The sequence below is a fragment of the Calypte anna genome, chromosome Z (assembly GCF_003957555.1).
Source record: "Calypte anna isolate BGI_N300 chromosome Z, bCalAnn1_v1.p, whole genome shotgun sequence".
NCBI classification, from domain to species: Eukaryota; Metazoa; Chordata; class Aves; order Apodiformes; family Trochilidae; genus Calypte; species Calypte anna.
In genome coordinates this window covers 14,135,173-14,155,474 of record NC_044274.1, presented here as the reverse complement: position 1 = coordinate 14,155,474, position 20,302 = coordinate 14,135,173, and the positions used below count along the sequence as shown (strand labels likewise).

General features: G+C 41.6%; 1 protein-coding gene across 3 annotated transcripts in view; it reads left to right on the top strand.

Moving 5' to 3' along the window:
* Nucleotides 1-20,302, top strand: part of LIFR (LIF receptor subunit alpha) — a 54,178-nt gene that overhangs the window by 20,124 nt on the left and 13,752 nt on the right. For all 3 annotated transcript variants that reach the window (XM_030466816.1, XM_030466817.1, XM_030466818.1), the window contains exons 3-13: nt 435-589; nt 1,262-1,382; nt 3,442-3,593; nt 9,588-9,751; nt 10,601-10,775; nt 11,025-11,294; nt 13,290-13,419; nt 15,242-15,405; nt 16,816-16,961; nt 19,606-19,771; nt 19,937-20,007. In XM_030466816.1, the coding sequence (XP_030322676.1) occupies nt 508-589; nt 1,262-1,382; nt 3,442-3,593; nt 9,588-9,751; nt 10,601-10,775; nt 11,025-11,294; nt 13,290-13,419; nt 15,242-15,405; nt 16,816-16,961; nt 19,606-19,771; nt 19,937-20,007 (1,641 nt within the window). In that variant the 5' untranslated portion in view covers nt 435-507. The remainder of the gene's footprint in view (nt 1-434; nt 590-1,261; nt 1,383-3,441; nt 3,594-9,587; nt 9,752-10,600; nt 10,776-11,024; nt 11,295-13,289; nt 13,420-15,241; nt 15,406-16,815; nt 16,962-19,605; nt 19,772-19,936; nt 20,008-20,302) is intronic.

Sequence of the window (20,302 nt, the reverse complement as noted above, 5' to 3'; positions counted from 1 at the left end):
ACAACATGAAAAGTGACAAGAGGGGAGAGGAAAAGAGATGGACTTTCCTGACCCTTAAGCCCATACACAAAAGCAAGGGACATTTCCATTCGTGATGCAGGAGACCCTTTGCAATTTTGATGTGTTAGCTAGGTTGAAGAGACCTATTCTAGGGCAATACCATGTCTAGCTTGTTCTGGCCTCACATAGTCCCAAAGGAGGCCTGTGGGTGCACACTTGAGTTTTGCATATCTATGTTTCTTGAGATTACCTTTGAAATCATATGTACCAAAGGGTGGCTGGGACAATGAAGAGATTTGCTTGCTGGACAAAGAACAGCAAGGAGTTGCTGTGGCTGGGAGCAGCAATGAAGAAGAAAAGTAAATGGAACAAAAACTGGCATTCGTGAAGTACCAGCTCTGGAATTTCAAACTTGTTTTTGTTTTTAATTTTAGAACTGACCAGCTTGTTGGAAGATGACTTTTATTCCTGGTTGAAGCTGCTGTTCGTAAAATAAGAAGAAAAAGAATGTGGAAGAATTCAGGCCTCTGCTACCTTTTAGCACTAGCTGTTTTATGTTTAAGAAGCTTAACACATAGCCAAGAGATAGGTGAGTTTATTGCACTGTAATACTTTTTCTTTGTATCCTCTGTACTGCCACCATTTAATTTTTATACATGTAGGAAAAGTCACTTCTGGGGTCCCACACCATCCTGAGGATGGAGGTGCTACCAGGCCTTGTCTCTGCTTTCCAGCAGCCAGTGGCATCTTGTAATCCAATGCAAAATTGGGTGTTAAATTCTCCATAATGCAACTGTGATAGTCGTGGTGCAAAGGTCCATATAGAGCTACCTTCTTGCTGTTCATGTCATCTGTCTGCAGCAGTTTCACACAATATCATTAATTGCCCTTCTGTCATTAATTGCCCTCCATATGCATCAACAGAGGAGAGCAAAAAACTCATTAAGTTTATCATCAAAGCTTGTGGTTTTTCCATTGGCCCAAAGCCTGCTTATTAGGCTAGGCTAGGAATGGAAAGAAACGGCTGCCTATGTCATTACACAGTAGTGTAAATTCAGATTTTTGGTACTTCTAGAAATCTGGCATTCTGTGGCTGTCCATAACCAGGCACACAAATCATTCAGCAGTTTTAAAATACTGGCCAGACATGCACACAATAAAAATGTAAAAAGAATGGCTGTAGATGTGAACAATAGCAGTCATTTAATAGTTGGTAATTTTTGACCTGCAGCTTGTGAATGTGTTTCTTATATGGTTTCAGGTTCCCTAGGGCACCCCAAGAATTTGCGATGTGTAACACACAATTTACAGAAAATGATCTGTGCTTGGGATGTCTCTTTTAAAGGACGACATGGACAAACTGACTTTTGCTACACTACAGAGTAAGTCCCCTTGCATACCTGGTTGGAAATTGCCAAACTGTGATGAAAGTACAGTTGTTGCTCTGTTGATACTTATGGAATTTGTGATACTATTGTTTGCCAGCATCTTCCCATCAGTTTTCTTGGGGTGGTGCTCTCTCCAGGCACTGTTAGCTCAGGCAATGGCAGGGTTTCTGGCAAAAGTCTTCTTTCATTCTAACAAATCTTCTGCCAAAATCTCCTGCTTGCTGTCTTCAAAGGACTGGAAGATGCTCTCGTTTACTCAGACTTCCCCATGTGTTGCCTAGCCCTAGCTCAGAGTTTTCATGAGGGACCTCTTCATACCAGGTTCAGTCCAAAAGGAAATGATAGTTGGAAGATGTGAATCCTGATGCTATGGGCCAAAGCAGTAGAATATGTGACATAAGTGCTGAGATCTATATGTGGAAAAACACGAAAAAAGCTCTTGGTCACTGTATTATAACCTTTATAAACTTTAAGTTGTCTGGAGAGCATTGCATTAAAGGAAATGTTAAAATTATTCCACAATTAAAATAGCTTTCAAAAGTGATTGCAACTTCAACTTTTGAGAAACATTAAAAAAACTTAAATCTTCAGTGTGTTTTTCACTAATGAGAACTACATGTGCAATTCCCCATGCTATGGGTTTGCCAAATATTTATCATGTGCTAAGGATGAGTTCAAATCCTTTCTGCATCCTGATCCTGCCCCCAATCCAGATATTTGTACTGTCTTCTTTCCTGTAAATTCTGCAGGCAGCCCAGACTTGTCCTTGGGGTCCCAGGGCTTGGCTGCACTATTTCCACCTACATGTTTGATTTTCTGTGTCTGGTTGTTCCTCCTGCACTGCCAGCTGTCATTTCTGTACAAAACAATACATATATGTGACATTGTGGCCAGAGTTCAGGAGTGCAGAGTTCATGAGGTACTGCTCTCTAAACAAGAACAGCCGTGTAGCTGCTGCTGTTTCTCCATAGCCAAGCAGAACAGATTTGGGTCCCTGAAGCAAAGAGGCTGAGGGGCTGAGCTTAGTGCAGACCTCTCTAAGGAAAAGAGGTTATGTTCTTCTGTTGCCCAAACATCCTCTAATAATATCTCAGCACAGAAGAGGAATAGCCTTTCTGAGCACTGGAGTCTCAGCTGACCTTCGCTAGCCCAGAGTCTTGCATGATTCTTAAAAGTTCAACCCAAGCTCTTGACTCCAGTTGATCAGAGTTCCAGAGTCCTGTTCCAGCTCAAAAGTGAGTAACAGTCCCTCAGCAGGAAGTCTGGCATTGTTCTCTTTGCTTTCCTTTCCTTCCTCCCATCCTTGCCCCAGGAGGAAGGTCTGGATTTTTCCAAACTTTTTGCCTTTCTTGTTGCTTATCAGTGATAATGAGCAAAGGGATTTGAACCATCCATTATTGTTTCCTGTATCTATCTGCAACCTCCAGACAGAGGCCAGGTCACGTTGTGCTGAGCACTGCACAAATACTATGCATGGGCTGTATTTCCATCTGGGATCTTAGTATTTCCCCCCTGCCCTCTGCTCCTTCCCTATGAACTGCACAGCTGAACAATATTAGCAGGAGCTAAGGGATTTGTTCTAACATCGGAACACACATGGTGGTGAACCTGCACTCTGCACCTACCTGCCATCACTTTGAGAAGAAATGGAGGGTGAGGGAGGTAACACAAAGGGAGGTAGAAGGTATTGTTGGGTCTTGAGAGTTCAGGGTTTTTTTGTTTTGTTTTTGGTTTTGTTTTCTTATTTTTAAATATTGATTTATGGTGACTGTAGATTTGGAAATGTGTCTTTAAAAAGTAATTTTTAGTTTTTGCACTTTCAGATGTTCCTTTATCAACGAGGTAGCTGCCTTACACACATAGTGCACAGGGAAATCCTGTTAATCTGATTCTACTACCAAGTCCATGCAAGTCTTACTCTTTCACAGACTGGATATGGAGCTCTCTTTTATAGTGCAGAGATTTTGTGTATTACTAGTGTCCTAGGAATGGGACTTAACTTACTTTAGTTTCCTATGATCTGAAATACCTGTTTAATCCTCTGTCTTTTCAGTGACTTTCCCCTTCCAGTATGTTTTAAAACTAAGGAGAAAAGGATTGAGATTGCAGTTCCAGAAAGCTCCACCACAGTGACAATAACCACAAACAGCATTTCTGGAACTACTCTTGCTACCAAAGGGTTTGATATTCACAAGAAAGACATCTGTAAGTATCAGGGTTTATTTATGTACATAAGGTCTTTGTTCTATAATTAACAATGCTTCAGAAGTGTATATACTTGCAGTTTTCTTTGACAGTGTTCTTGAATATAAAATGCTGATATACTGAGTCCATACGAATCTACTATACATAATAGGTTGTTTTATTTTCTAGTTCAGGGGAAAGAAAACCCATCTTATCCATATATCATAGCAGAGAAATCAAGGGCAGAATGTGAGGAGAAAATTTAAGTACCACACTGTTACATCCTCCTAATCTTTGCCTTTTTTTTTTTCCCTAAGTGCAAATTAGAAAGGATTTGTAAATAAGTTCTTGATCTACATACCGAAATGCCAGCATGGGGCATAAAAATGTATCTGCTCACTCTTGACTTAGGAAAGGGAGAATACATTACTGGTACCTTTTCTTCCTTTTTAAATGCTGAGCCACTACAAAATTAAGTAGTTCATTACTGTGATTCCACAACATTTTAAGGGCAGTTATATTGTATATCACTCCTGAAAGAATCATGTTTTCCTAATATATTTCCAGATTACACATTCTGCTCAAAGGTATATGAAACTGAGCAGGTGCATTTATGCTTGGGAGGTAGGCTGCATCATATCAAAGTATTTATAGACAAATTAGACTTTTTCCCACTTACTTTCTCCCAAAGGAGGAAGTTATAAGCTGAAGAAGTGTGAAGTGTGGCATTGTCACCATCTGCCACACTTGCTTGTCATTTAGTCTTTGGTTTCAGTTTGTGTGGTTATTCCATTAGTGCGGTCAAAATCTAAAGTCAGTAGCACTTTTTACCCATGGCGCCGTTTTCTTTTCAGTTGAAAGCAACTTGAGAACTTTTAAAAAAAAAACTTGTTGACTGTGCCTAAGACTTCACAGGCTCTCAGAGCTTTGGCCAGGACCAAAGCTGGATTAATCACACATTTTAAAAACAGGATTAATCTTGCACCAGGCCCAGTAAACTGCCCAAAATCTTGAGGTGCCATAAACCTTGCCTGCTTCTTGCCTCATCATCATCCATTCATTGAACAGATGCTTCTGCTTAATCTCTCTGTCCTGTCCCCATCATCATGTCATGGCTTTAACATTTCTTGTACCTTGAACTCCCATTCTCCATGATCCTCTTCAGAGCCCCCTGTGAACTTTTTCCACCTGGACTTCTTGTCTCCTTTCCTCCTACTCTAGTTTTATATGCAAGTCCTCTCTTTCCTGCTGGTCTGAAAAGCCATTTCTGCCTTTGGGAGAGTTTCCATTATTCTCCCTAGGTGCCTACTCATGTACATTTCAAAGACTGTCACCCTGTTTTCTTTATCTCTGCAACACTGAATAAAGGCTGTGAAAGATGTGATGTCTTTCTTGGTATGAGTAAAGACTCATATTATCATAAAATGGTTTAGGTTGGAAAGGCCCTTAAAGATCATCTAGTTTCTCCCTCCTTGCCCTGGGCAGGGACATCATCCACTAGATGAGGTTGCTTAAAGCCCCATCCTGGCCTTGAACACTTCCAGGGAAGGGGCATCCACAACATTCCTGGTCAATGTGTTCCGCTCATCACCCTCATACTAAAGGATTTCTTCTCTATATCTAGCCTAAATCTGCCCTCTCTTAATTTTAAGCCATTACCCCTTGTCCTGTCACTACATGACCTTATGGAAGGTCCCTCTCCAACTTTGCTGTAGCTCCTTCAAGTACAGGAAGGTTGTAATAAGGTCTTCTTGGAGCCTCCTCTTCTCCAGGCTGAACACCCCAACTCTCTCAGCCTGTCTTCATAGGAGAGGTGCTCTATCCCTCTGATCATTTTCATGGACTCACTTCAACAGCTCTGTGTCCTTGTTATGTTGGGGGCTCCAGAACTGGACACAGTGCTCTAGGTGGGGTGTCACAAGAGCAACGTAGAGGGGGAAGATCTCCCTTGACCTTCTGGCCATGCTGCTTTTGATGCAGCCCAGGATACTGTCAGCTTTCTGGGCTACAAGCACACATTGCCAGCTCATGTTGAGCTTCTCATCAATTAACACCCTCCAATCCTTCTCCTCAGGGCTGTTCTCAATCTATTATCTGCCCAACCTGTATATGTGCTTGAGGTTGCCCTGACCCTTGACCTTGCACTTCACAGAATCACAGAATCACAGAATCCTAGGGGTTGGAAGGGACCTCGAAAGATCATCTAGTCCAACCCCCCCTGCCAGAGCAGGGCCACCTAGAGTACATCACATAGGAACGTGTCCAGACGGGTTTTGAATGTCTCCAGTGAAGGAGACTCCACGACCCCCCTGGGCAGCCTGTTCCAGGGCTCTGTCACCCTTACAGTAAAAAAATTTTTTCGAATATTCAACTTGAACCTCCTATGCTCCAATTTACACCCATTACCCCTTGTCCTATCACTGTTCACTACTGAGAAAAGCCTAACTCCATCTCCTTGACACTCACCCCTTACATATTTGAAAACATTGATGAGGTCACCCCTCAGTCTCCTTTTCTCCAAACTAAAGAGACCCAGCTCCCTCAGCCTTTCCTCATAAGGGAGATGTTCCACTCCCTTAATCGTCTTAGTAGCTCTGCGCTGGACTCTTTCAAGCACTTCCCTGTCCTTCTTGAACTGAGGGGCCCAGAACTGGACACAATACTCCAGGTGCGGCCTCACCAATGCAGAATAGAGGGGGAGGAGAACCTCTCTTGACCTACTAACCACACCCTTTCTAATGCACCCCAGGATGCCATTGGCCTTCTTGGCCACAAGGGCACATTGCTGGCTCATGGTCATCTTCTTGTCAACCAGGACCCCCAGGTCTCTTTCACCTACACTGCTCCCCAGCAGGTCAGCCCCCAACCTATACTGGAACATCTTGTTGTTCTTCCCCAGATGCAAGACTCTACACTTCCCCTTGTTGAATTTCATCATGTTTCTCTCTGCCCAACTCTCCAGCCTGTCTAAGTCTCTCTGAATGGCAGTACAGCCCTCTGGTGTGTCAGCCACTCCTCCCATCTTAGTGTCATCAGCAAACTTGCTGAGGGTACATTCTATACCCTCATCCAAGTTGTTGATGAAGATATTGAACAACACCGGTCCCAGCACCAACCCCTGAGGGACTCCACTAGTCACACACCTCCAATCAGATTCTGCCCCATTGACTACAACTCTCTGACTCCTTCCTTTCAACCAGTTCCTGATCCACCTCACTACCTGATCACCAAACCCATAATTGATCAACTTATCTACAAGGATGCTGTGAGAGACGGTGTCAAATGCTTTACTGAAATCAAGATAAACCACATCTACCGCTCTTCCATCATCTATCCACCTAGTAATTTCCTCATAGAAGGCTATGAGGTTAGTCAAACATGATTTACCCTTGATAAAACCATGCTGACTGCTCTCGATGACTCCCATGTCCTTGATATGCCTGGAGATAGTGACAAGAACAAGTTGTTCCATCACCTTTCCAGGGATTGAGGTGAGGCTGACCGGTCTATAGTTACCCGGGTCCTCCTTCTTGCCCTTTTTGTAGACTGGAGTGACATTTGCTATCCTCCAGTCCTCAGGCACCTCTCCTGTTACCCATGACTTACTGAAGATGATGGAGAGTGGCCTAGCAATGACCTCCGCCAGCTCCCTCAGCACCCTTGGATGCATTCCATCAGGACCCATCGACTTATGGATGTCCAGATTACTCAGCTGATCCCTAACCCAATCCTCATCTACTATGTCTAACTCCTCATCTATCTCGACTACTTCTGGGGCTGAATGAATCTGGGGCTCATGCGGAAACCCCGCAGGAGTAAAGACAGAGGCAAAGAAGGCATTCAGCACCTCTGCCTTCTTTATATCCTCTGTCACCAGGGCTCCCAGCTCATTCCTTAGTGGGCCAATATTGCCTCTAGTGTTAGTTTTGTTAGCTATGTATTTGAAAAAGCCCTTTCTATTATCCTTAACCTGACTTGCACTTGGCCTTGTTGAACTTTATGAGGTTTGCAAGGGCCCATGTCTCAAGCTGTCAAGGTCCCTCTAGATAGCATCCCTTTCCTCCGTCATGTTGAGCACACCACACAGTTTGGTGTCGTCAGAAAAACAGCTGAGGGTGCACTCAGTTCCACTGTCCGTGTCAATAACAAAGATGTTAAGCAGCACCAGTCCGAGAACTGACCTCTGGGAAACACCACTCATCAGCAGTCTGCATTTGGACACTGAACCATTGATCACATCTCTTTGAGTGTGACCATCCAGCAAATTCCTTATCTACTGAGCAGTCTATCTAGCTCCATGTCTCTATGATTTAGAGGCAAGGATGTCCTGCAGGGCAGTGTAAAATCTTTTGTGCAAGTCCAGGTAGATGGTATCAGCTGTATTCCCATGTAGCGGGAGGAGCCATTCTTGCTCCTGAAGCTCGACGAGCTGCTGGTCTCTTCCAGGACTCCAGCCACCACACAGCGCTTCCAGGGTAGAAGTGTAGTGGGAAGAGCCTTTCTTGCTCCAGAGGCTCAACGAGCTGCTGGCCTCTCCATGCCTCACACCAGAATGAGCTGAGGTCAGCTCTGTGGGTGTGTGTCCCACCTTTATTGGCCTCCTGGCCTTGCTCATGCCCAATAGGGGCCTGTCCTAATCAGGCACAGGTGGACTCACACCCACTCTTTGGCAACTCAAGGCACCTGGTTGACAATGTCTCTCTACATTCCCATATCCACCAAAGCTGTAACCCCATCATGGAAGACAGGCAGGATTTGTCCTGCTGAAGCCATGTTGGCTGCTACCAGCCACCTCTTTATTTTCCATGTACCTTAGCATAGTTTCCAGGAGGATCTCTAATAATCTTGCTAGGCACATCAGTTATACTGACTGTCCTGTAGTTCCCTGTGTTTTCTTTTTTTCCTGTTATAAAAATGGGAGTTAAGTTTTCCCTTTTCCAGTCAGTGAGTGTTTCACCAGACTACCATGATTTCTCAGATATAGTGAGTAGTGGCTTAGCAACTTCATCTACCAGTTCTCTCAGGGATGCATCTTCTGATGGATCTCACCAGGTCCCCTGTGCACATTCGGGTGCCTTCAATGATCTGGAACCTGATCTGCTCCTACCATGGATGGTTCTCCCAGTCCCTGCCTTTGCCTTCCATGACATGAGTGATGTAGCTTGAGCCTCTTCTGGTGAAGACTGAGGCAAAAAAGTCATAGAGTACCTCAGCTTTCTCCATATCCTGGATAATCAGATTTCCCATTTCCTTCCAGTAGGCTTGCATTTCCCTAGTCCTGTTTTTATCACTGTTATACCTATGAACGTTTTTATTGTATAATCTGACCAGGAATGTCAAAGGCAATTCTATCAGGGCTTTAGCTTTCCTGACCTCATCCCTGGCTGCTTGGACAATTTCTCTGTATTCCTCCCAGGATGTCTGTCTTTACTGCCACTCTCTGTAGGCTTCTTGTTTGTGTATGTGTTTGTCCAGGAGCTCCTTGTTCATCATGCAGGCCTCCTGACATTTTTGCCTGATTTTGTCTTTGTTGGGATGAATTGCTTCTAGGCTTGGAGGAGGTGATCTTTGAATACTGATGAGCTTTCTTAGGCTCTTCTTCCCTCCAGGGCTTTTATCCCATGGCACTCTATCAAGCAGGTCCCTGAAGATGCCAAGTTTGCTCTACTAAATCCAGGGTAGCAAGTTGGCTGTGTGCTCTCCTCACTGCCTTGAGGAGCATAAAGTCTATCAGGGCCACTTCATTTTAACGATCAGTTACTCACACATCTGCATGTTGAGATAGTAGAAGAAAATCCTACCTGGTGACTCATCAGCACCTGTGTTTTCCTGGGAACATTCATGCTCAAGTAATGACAGAGCCCATCTTCTTCTAATTACAGAGGTTGACTTACATGTTTGTATGGCTATTAGCCAGTTGAGAGCAGAGAGATGTGTCTGTTAAACACCTGTAGGGCTAGCATTGCTGACTAATCACTTGAATATGTTTTCTTTCCCTCCTCTCTTTTTTTCAAGCATTTGTTCCTCTTACTCCACGCATTCTTAGTTTAACACCTGACTTTTCAACTTCCACATTAAATCTGAAGTGGAGTGATAGTGGATCAGTCTTCCCATCTGGACTGGATGCCTTTTGGCAGATTCAGATACTTCGTAAAGAAGCAATGGAAAAAGTCACACAAGTAAGCCCTTTACTTCCTTTATAAAAAAACACTTACAATTTTTGCCCTCTGTAATACTCTTGGAGGTCATTTGAAGCAAGTAGAGAATAATGAAGATGGTAGAGCTTTGCAGAACCTCAGTGTAGTCATGCTTCTGGTAGGTAACTTCTTGTTAAGTTTCATAGTTATGAGGACACTGACTACTATACTGTCAGTACTTAGTCACCGCTCTTTTTTTTTTCCTTTTTTTTTTTTTTTCATTAATCTAGTACAGGTTAGGGTTTTTTTTTTAGTTTGAACTTGTTTTTGAATTTGGCAGATATTTTACATCATTATCACTGCTTTAATTCTCTGACACCTATCTCAAGTCCTGGTGGTCTTGCAAGGTTCAGTTTGCTTTTTTTTCTTGTTTGGGGTTTTTTTTCAGCCACAGTTATTCCAGGGAAATTTATAGCCGTAATTTTTAGGAATGGAGAAAAGACAGAATGTGCAGCTTGGGACTAATCCTATAGAAGAGTTTTCTTACATGCAACATTTCCCTCCTGGAAGAGTCCCAGGATACTGGGATGCAATATATACCTTTTGAAATTCTTGGCAAGCTTCCTGTTTTCCCTCAAATGTCTGCCCTCTGGTATTTTTGACTGGCAGTCCACCTGGCTGGTGGGCTGTCTAGTATCTTGGGCTTTTGTCCCAGTAAATTCACAACACAACTCAAAGTTAGGTGGGACACTCCCAACCGTCTGTCAGGATTTTGTCTTTTGCTTCACTTAATGGGCAGTTCTGTTGACACCTGGGAGATAACATTTCATTGCTAACAGGTCTTCATAAAATCTCTCTTGGTTGCTTTTTACTCGGGGGAAATCCTTGTAGGTAACTTACTATTCAAAACTGACTCATGAAGACACCATCCTTTCTTGGAACTGGACATCAGATATGCCTTTGGAGTGCACATCACACTATGTGAAGATTCGATGTTACATTAATGTCACACAGTTTGCTGGCCCCAAGGATTGGAGTGACTGGAGCCCAGTAGAGGAGGTCCCTGGTATGTTTGCTCCCTTGCCATCACTTGGACTTTGATTGCCTTATGAAATGTAAGCTGGTAGCAGAAGAAAAGCATTAAGTAGCAGTGGTGGGCTGTTGGTTTTCAGGGTGTTTTGATGAGAGAAATAATGCAATAATTAGTTATGCATCGGAGTGCTCCTAAGTCAGATTTTAGGTGATTAGCACCATGTTTGTAGAAAACTGTTCATGTGAGATTTTTTTTTCTCTCCTGTTCTTCCTTCTCTTCAAGGAAAAGATACTGAGCCAGATGGAAGTGGAGTGTTTCCTCAGGACACTGTGGTGGCAGTAGGTTCAGATGTGACCATTTGTTGTGTCCATGAAGAAGGACAGCAGATACAACGGATGACTTATGGACCAGAAATTTACCCATTGCTACATCTGAGCAGTCGGAGCAGTGCAATCAGAGTGCTAAATGCCAGTGCTTCAGATGCCAGTGGGACAAATGTAGTGTGCACACTGTCTGAAACTGAAATGGATGGAACTGTCTTGTTTGTAGGATGTATGTAGTATTATGTTTACTAACTTTAGGAAAATGAAAAGAATGTTGACACTTTTAGTGTTCTGATAGGAAATAGCAATGTGTCTTTTTGTGAGTTTGTTGTGTGGATGGTTGGACTCAATTATTTTAGAGGTCTTTTCCAACCTTGATGATTCTGTGATTCTTTCTTTCCCCTAGCCTTTGGTTTCTTAGGATAAATTGGGCTTGGACTTGTTTGATTTAACTGTGGAAGAGGATGAGGAGGTACCCATGTAAGCTCTCTTTTAGAACCTGGCCCAGTGCTTCTCTCCTTCATCTCTTTTTCCTAAGACACTATTTCATGATCTGGAATACTTAGTAGTTTGCTACCACATGAAAATTCATCTTCAGCCTCTTATTACTTTAGTTGTATATCTGTTATAGCAAAAGCAAGAAGAGCATTGTAAATGAAAACATTCATTTACCAACCAGAAAAATAAAAGACAATAAAAGAGTTAGACTTGCAACAACAACAGATGATCATGCACGGCAGTAGCTCCCTGGGAGCTAGCTGCAGCAATGGAACACAGATGACAGTTGCTCTTTCCTGGAAAATCTTCTAAACATTCTTTTAGTATTTTCTTTAGAGTTACTGAATCACTGTGTATCTTCTCTGTGTAACCATGCCAGCCTCAGAAATCTCTTCCAGATACAGATACTTCTAAAAACAAACTCCTGAAAGTACCTGTTTTTTCCTTCCCAAAACTGACCATTTTAGAGATTTGTGGTTTTCCCCACAGGGGCTCTGAGAGTTATCATCTTCCAAAAGCTGCCCATTAGAATCCTATTCCCTATTACAAATATATGGCTTAAAACATGGTGTCCTTCCAGTTGAGTGAAAGAAGAGAAGAGACTGGACTATTTTAAGTGTGTTCACAACTCCAGCCAGTGCCTCCTGTCATTAACATTAGGTATTATATGTGAGAGCAAAACAGAACACAACCTTTTATAACTTCTCAGCAAGGTGTCATTTTCACATTATTTGTGCAGTACTTGCTTTTGTGGAATATTTAGGTCAGTGGTTTAGGAACAAAGGCTATGATAAACCCATAGGTTGTTCCCATACAGTGGTTTCTGAAAAGTTGGGATGTGAACTCTCTTTCCTGCCAGTGTTCCTTCTTGTGGTACCTCCTTAGCAGGAAGGCAGAGGACTTGTCAGGATGCTCTTGATGGTAAGACACATTTAGGAAAGGTAGAAGACCTAAATGTGTATGCATGCCACCTTGGTGAAGTCTAGGCCTGGCAAAATAAGTGGGTTTTTTGGCCTGCTTCTTTTAATCTGTATTAAGGCAGCCACTCTGGCCTCTTGTGTTAGTTCTCCTTCTCTAGGGCAGCTATGTGGATATTATTGGAGGAACCTTTTGGAGGAATGTGTGCAAGGCTTGAAATAAGTCTTCTGCTTACTCTCACATCAGTATGGCAACTCTCTCTGTTGAGAGCACTTCCCATCTTCTCCAGGAAGGCACTTGTCACTGCTTCAGTATGAGAGGCAACAGTGAAGAGAGCAAACCATTTGGGGTTTGCTTTAACTTTCAAATTCAGTATGGAATTCATGTTAAAGGGAACATCTTGACATGACTTTCTTGGAGAATTCAAAGCAGCAGTGTTGCTTTGTTCCTGTGTTGCTCAGAATTTTGGAAGAGTCTTAGCAAAGTTTCAGTGTAACACTTCCAGGTCAGAGCCTGGAGCTTGTGAACATATTTGCGTGTGATTTACCAGATTACCCACCCGTTTAGAAGCCTAGAGTCAAATGTTAGTCAGATGGGGCTGATAGTAATTATCCATTTGTTCTACTGAGATTTTTTTAAAGAATATTATTTATGTGGTTGGGACATAGCAATTACCATGTATTTTTGAGGCATGCAATCAAGACCCAGCAAAAACAAATGCTAATGCTTTCAGGAAGCTACTGTCTCAATTGTCCCACTAAGATGGCAAAACATCAGCTAACTGTTTTGGTTTCCTTCCATGCTACAGATGCCCCTGATATTCCCCAAAATCTCAGCTGTGAAACATCCAACTTCCTGATAATAGTATGTACCTGGAAACCAGGCAGACCCAGTGGATTGTATGGAAAACGAAGAACAAAGTATAGTTTATTTGAAAGGTAAAACAATTAAGTACTGAAAGGAATAAAAACATAGAACTGGAATATATCTGTTGGTGCCTGTGACTTTCATCAGCCTGCCTGTTTAGATGAGATAGTCTCCACTGTTAGATCCTAAAATACTTTTCAAGAGTTTGTGGAAGTTGGAACTAAACTAAATGTGGAAAACCCTTGTCTAGCTCTGCAAAATTGCAATGTCATTAAGGATGTTCTTTCCTGAAGACTAATGGCATAATGAACTTACGAGAAAATAAAGTGGTTAGTGTGTCAGGCTGGTGTTACTAAGTACATTATGAAAATACATTGAAATAGTAGGAGTTACTAGCAAAATTTTTAAGATTTTTTTTATTCAGAACTTGTGTTTGATCATCCGTTGAACTTTTACTGAGCTTGTGCTCTGCAGGATGACAGAAACTTAGGAAAAATTGTAAGACAGGCCATAGGGCATTTTCCAAATGGTAATAGGGAAGATAGAAATAAGCCTACACCTATTCTCCTCCCAGCATCAACACCTGGATAGTGTAGAGGGGGGAAAGTTCATGTTACCTGGAAAACATTGAAAGGGATGAATAACACTGGCATCGTATACAGAAAGAAGTGAAGACTGGTGTCCCACTAGATTGTCTTACATCACAAGCCATGTAAAGCCTTACAAGTGAAGAATCAGTGTTTTGGAGTAGCACTTGAAAATGAGATTTCTTGGCAGTTATGGTTAGAAGTTAGGGAGGAGTTAACAAAATTCCTGTGGCGAAGAAGGTCCACAGTAATGCCAAAGAAGCAGTGAGGGAAACGAGCCAGGAGAGGCCTGAGTCACACCAAGTGATGGGAAATGAAGTCTCCTGGTGTCTTTGAGGCAAGTCAGAGGCAATGAGGATTGAGTTACAGTCACAGATGTCATCTAGGATGCTAGTGCTATAGAAGTCATTGGGTAGGGTGCAGAGAGGTGGATGAAACAGAGTACTGAAAGTAGCTCTAGTCACTGTCTGCCCATATTCAGCTCTTAAATGAGGATGTAGTTCTAAATGAGAAAGTAGTTCAGACATGTTTGCTCAGCCCAAAGGTGTGAGAAGATGGATGTAATGCATTTCAGGGTAAATGTTCTCATTGTTTTTGTCAGCCCACACTGAGCTATTGAAGTAGAGGGTATGGTGTGAAGACAGATCAGAGCTCAGCTAGAACACAAAAGAAATGGTTAAAGGAATAAATTAAGCTTATACCACTAAATGAGAAATGTACACAGATTATAACTAAAACAACTTCTATATGAATACACACAAGATACTCACTTTTAGCGGTAAAATCTAAACCAAAAGTTTTAGATGTAACTCAGGTCTTTGCTGTTGCCATCCTGCTTTTGATTTAAAAACAGCTGGGACTAGTGGATGTATTTATTTGAGGTAACAAACTTTAGTTAAGATGTAGCAGGACCGATAGCAAAAACTGAGTTGTGTATCTCCCTAGTTCAGAAAGTAATTAGGAACATTCTTTAAATGCAAATGTATGCTGATCTGGAGAAAGATACTTTAAATCAGAATCTTAGTTGTGACTTGTGAGGTGGTTTTACAGGACCTACCTGTTTTCCAGTCTCTTAAGAAGTGAGAGGATTGAAATGTTATGTTAGTGAAGAGGAGAGTTTCACGTGAGAACAGGGCAAGTCATGACTGATGCCACTTTAACCTGCATTGTGCTATTAGATATGCCTCTGCAATCAAATCATTCTGTAAGCGATGTGTTCGTGAGCCCATTGGTCTTTACTGTGTTTTCAGTCACAATGAATTCTTATTAAAAAATTGTTTTTTCTCCCCGCCTTTTTATTTTTTAGAATATCTGGTAAAAATGTTTCATGTGAAGTCAATGAAATGAACAGAGAGCGTGTCTGTGGCTTTCCAGTACTGCCTGATCAAAAAACATATAATTTCACACTGGGCGTCTCCAATCCTATCGGGCAAACAGAATCATCAATTTTGGTTGATTTAACTCAAAGAGGTAAGACTTAAGAATTACAAAAGCAAAAAGACACGTTTACTGCTTGATAACCATGTGTTTGTTTTGGGTTGGAAGAACTCTGGCACAGTATGCTTGTCATTATTTTACTTTACTTTCACCAATGCTTTGCCATGTTCAGTAGTTTGAACTTGAAAATAGCTTAGGACATGTCCTGAGGCAGTGATTAGGCTTACAGGCAGGTGCCAGTTCTCAACAGCAGTGCTACCATATTGGATACACTACTGTGTGGATAAATGCTACTTGAGGTGTAATACTTAGCTAGCTACTGGGTTTTTTTGATAATGCTTTATATTCTATTACACATCAGTAGTTAAAAGTTTGGGTGTAATGTTTTAAACTATGAGTGACCCTGTATTTCAGTGTCAAGTTTATAGTGCAAAAGATTATGCAGGAATATTATGACAGCAGGATTAGGAGAGTAAAAAAATTGCACTAAAAGGTAATGATAGCAGGATTGCCTGTTGTTGGTCAGAGCCATGATCATTTGCTGTCATGGTTTATAGAAAGAAATAACTTCTTTCACTAGACCTTCAGTTTAAACTGAAAAGGGAGAAGATGATAACCTTTCCAGTGCTGTCTTCCCCATCCTTCTCCATCTGCTTCCATAACCACTGCTGAGGATTCAGTGGTTCCTAATGGTTACAGCATTCTGCCATTCTTTCTGAAACACTGAATTTGCATTAAGATGGTGATGAATTCTTTTGTCCATGTCCCAGTTCAACTGTCCTGAGATCAAAATTCTCAGAGTAAATTGGCAGGTCCTAGAACAGCATATTTGTGTCTGTTGACTATATACTGGGATGTTTTGCACACAGTTGAAACAACTGCTCTTTCCTATTTGTTTTCTTTCTTTCCCTCACTGTCCATTTAATTCCCAACAGAAAGTATGTTATTTTAAGGGTAACTGGACCAGTTCCAACAGAAAAGATTTTTTTTCTCTGATAGCTATAAATATAGAATATCCTTGAAAAGTTGCAGAAAATAGTTTTGGGAGGGAGAGATCATTCAGGATTCCTGCCCTGTCCTAGTCTACATGTTTGAAGTTCTAACTTACAGAGTTCTGGTGGGTGCATACAGTTAAGTGAATTTCATCTGTCACAGTGGTCCTCTGAAATAGCCCAGGTTTCATTTTTTTGATACAGTCAGTAGGAAGGGAGTTTTTTTCTGTGTCTTCACACATGGCAGTGTGCTCAGCCTTAAATAAATCTGTTTCCATGTTTGATAGCTGAGAAGAGCATCAGGAAGGAGTGAGACTGCTAGCCAGTTATGGTTGCTGATCCGATCCCTAATATATCCTTCTGCTGCTCTTTGATCTTTTAAATTTTTTTTCTGAGCTAAAGCAAATATTTCTTTCTTAGAACTGATGATTTTTCTTCATTTTTTTTTAAGTTCGTCCAAAAACTCCAGAAAAGGTAACTGTTTCTGGGAACAGCTCTACAAGTGTCCATCTGCGCTGGTTTATAAATGGCAGCTTTGCTGAGCTCAGGCTTCTGTGTCAAATTGAAATTAGCAGTGGTCACTCTGAGCAAAAACTGGTAAGTGTTGCTTTTAATAGATTTTTTTTTTTGACACAAGTGCTGCTTGATCTTTCTCAATGAACTAATCATGTTTCGAATTGTTTTCCAAGAGCTTAATCCTGATCATCTTATTAACTGATTAATGTAGTAATGACTAGAAGTTCATCTACTAAATTCTGCTGTTCTCCATTGTTTTCTGCTTTCTGGGTTTTTTTGGTTGGTTTTAAACAACTGATAGGAAGGTATTACCCACTAAGTTACTTGGTACTTGGTGCTTAGTGCTTACTGACACTCTAGGTAACAGTCCTTGTGCCTTGTCCTTCCTTATGCAAACTATGTTAACAGATGCTTTTTTCAGGATGTGCTTCTGCACTGCAGACTTCTATGGTTGTTGTTTCAGATAGTCTTTTGCAGGATGCAGTTGAATATTCTGCCCCCACACCCCTAAAGAACAATCCATTTGTTTGCTGTCAGCAGTTGATCTGCATGTGGCTGTAACTGGGAGCTGCTAAACCTGCTCATATGTTAGTGGTGTAGAGACAGGATAGGGAAGGATTCTACCACTGGGTGTGTCAGTAGGTAATCCCCAGTGAAGTCCTCTGCAGCTGGAGGGAAGGTGGTATTCCTGGGTAGGGTTCAGATTTTCCAGCATTTCCAGCTGCTGCCCTGCTGTGTGCTCTGTATCGCTGAGCTGCGTATTTGCTCTGCTGACTGTCAGAAGAGCCCAGGATCCTAAGTTAGACACCAGCATCAGGTACAAACTGTAGGTGGTAGGAATAAATTCCCCTTCTTCTGTATTGTCCAACTTAGTGTAGGGGTGATCTGTGCCACTGGGGAAGCCTGGTGGTAGAACTGCATGTTCAGTTGGCCTGAGGCAAATCCTGTGCTTGCACGTTGGAATATCTCTGACCAGCTTGGACAGGCACATGCTGCATTACCAGTTCTTGGTGCACAAAGCCTGAATTTGTAAATTGAGCACAATGACTTCAGAGGCTGGTTTTTGTAATGTTTGGCTGATTTTTAGCAGGAGTATTCTATTACACACTGAATTTAGTTGCATGTTGGGCACAGCGGCTGGGTACATGATGGTGGTAAGTGATGCAACTGAGACGGAAAATTATCATTATATACATTATTGCCTCTAAAATAACAGGTGATAGTTCATGCATTATCTAGAAGAGTTTTTTAAAAATACTTTAAGAGCACTTAAAGACTGTGGCAGCCTTTATCTTTTATATTTTTTCTATAATGAGTAGTGCCTGAAGATTAGATATTGCAAGGAAAAGCATAGGTGTCTTTGGAATTTACAGCAGAAGGAAGTGGCATTTAAATGTACATAATAGCTCTGACAGATGCGCTGTGCTGGATTTTGTTGTATAGTCTGATATGCCATACCCCACATTTGTCTGCATTTCTCTGCTCCCAGCAGTTACTGCCTCTGGAGCAGACAGCAGGGGAAAAAAACACCCACCCGAGCCCAGTAAGCTTAAGCCAAAAAGGTCTATTTTCAGAGTTCTGTCTATCCAGAGTTATGCTGCTGGAGGCTTGGGGGGCTTACTTGTTTGTGAACTCTGCTACCAAGTGAGTCATCTGGGGCAGTGGGAGATGGTAAGGTCTTACACTGCCACACCACTTTGATTCACAGCACCTGTATCAGAGCCCACAGCTACAGATATTTTGAAACAGAGCAAACAGCTCTGTAGATGCTTTTACAGCCTCGTTATGTTTTCTCTAGTTGCTTAATAAAAAAAGAGTACCCTGTCATAAACAAAAGTAGCTGTGAAATTGTTATGGGGTTTTACATGGCATTTCGAGGATGTTTTCAGAAGCTTTTCCATCCAACTGAGAAGCTGTTGGCTTTTTTGATATTTTTCAAGCTGTCATTTGGCTTTAGAAATGCACAATTAGTTGCAGATTCAAGTCACTTGGAGTCCAGTTTTGGTCAGCTGTGATGCACATGCATTATAATTAGATTAAGTAAAAAATATTTCCAGGCTTTAAACTGAAGAATGAAATGCTGCCTAGACTCATACCATTTTAAGAATAGCAGGACAGACTGGTACCTGTTGTATGAGCTGGAAACAGAGATTGCCTGGGTAAGACTTGGATTTTTTGAGGAAAAAAAGACTGCAGGATGAGCATTTGATCAGACAGATGGTCTTTATCATGCTTCTGTGTGCTCATCCTAAGTGATAGGCCTTCCACTCAGTGGAAGTGCAGGTTCTGAATTCCAGGGGTGAAATCCTGGGCTGGCTTGTGTCAGCAGAAGTTTTGCTGCATATGGGAAAGGGACTGGACAGGATAGACAGGAAGGAGCAGCCTGCTGCTGTGTATAGAGCTCATCCCACTGGAGGTTCATCAGTGTTATCCCTCTTTTTCATGCTTTACATCTCAAAGGGGCTACCTACTGTAGTATTTCAGCTTTTGTGCTACATATGACTATTTTGACGGATCTCTGAAAAAATTTCCTTTGTTTAGGGAGTCTACATAGGAATAGTTTTCTTTTTCATTGATTTCTTAATCTGCAGCAGTTTTGTTTTTTTTTTTTTTTAAACTTGGTATTCTAGGGGAGAATACCACCTTTTTAGGTGTGCTAACTTTCAATATAATCTAGGAGCAATAAGATAAATTTAACATGTCGATTTCTGTAAATTTTTAACAGCACAATGTCTCCATTCCTGGTGGAAAATATTCAATTTACACAGCTCACCTGAACATGTTGCACCCATATACAAAATACCAGTTCAGGGTGCGCTGTTCGACCGCTGACCACTTCTGGAAGTGGAGTGACTGGAGCAGGGTGGAGGAGCACACAACATGGGAAGCCCGTAAGTTTCTTTAGCATTTGATGATAAAACACTGAGCTTGTGAAACCATGTATTTTAAAATTAGCCATCTAAAAAGCTAACTTTTCAATATTTGATAACTGATAAATTCTGTACTACGCAACTTGGAGAAACAAATCAAAACAAAACATTTCTCCTTTTCCTTAGCTCCTGCAAGAGGACCAGATATCTGGAGAGAGAGAAGTCCTTCTGGAAAAACTCTAAAAGTCTTCTGGAAGGTAGATAGGATGCTTCAAGTTTTAAAATATTATGTGATGTAACTATGAAAAACTATTTCCTTACCTATTTATAAAAAGAATGCAGTTTATAGTCAACAAATCGGACTGCTTTTCTTAACTTTTCACAGGGCCATCCATTGGGACAAGCATTTTTTTCCCAGTTGAGACTTTTGTTCAACCTTTATAATTTAAAAAATGCATAGAGAAGCATTATACATGAAGAATTAAATTTTTAATACATTCTGTTTCCATCCATTGAGTTTGTCCCCCAGTGCCAGGATTGTGTTACTGTATC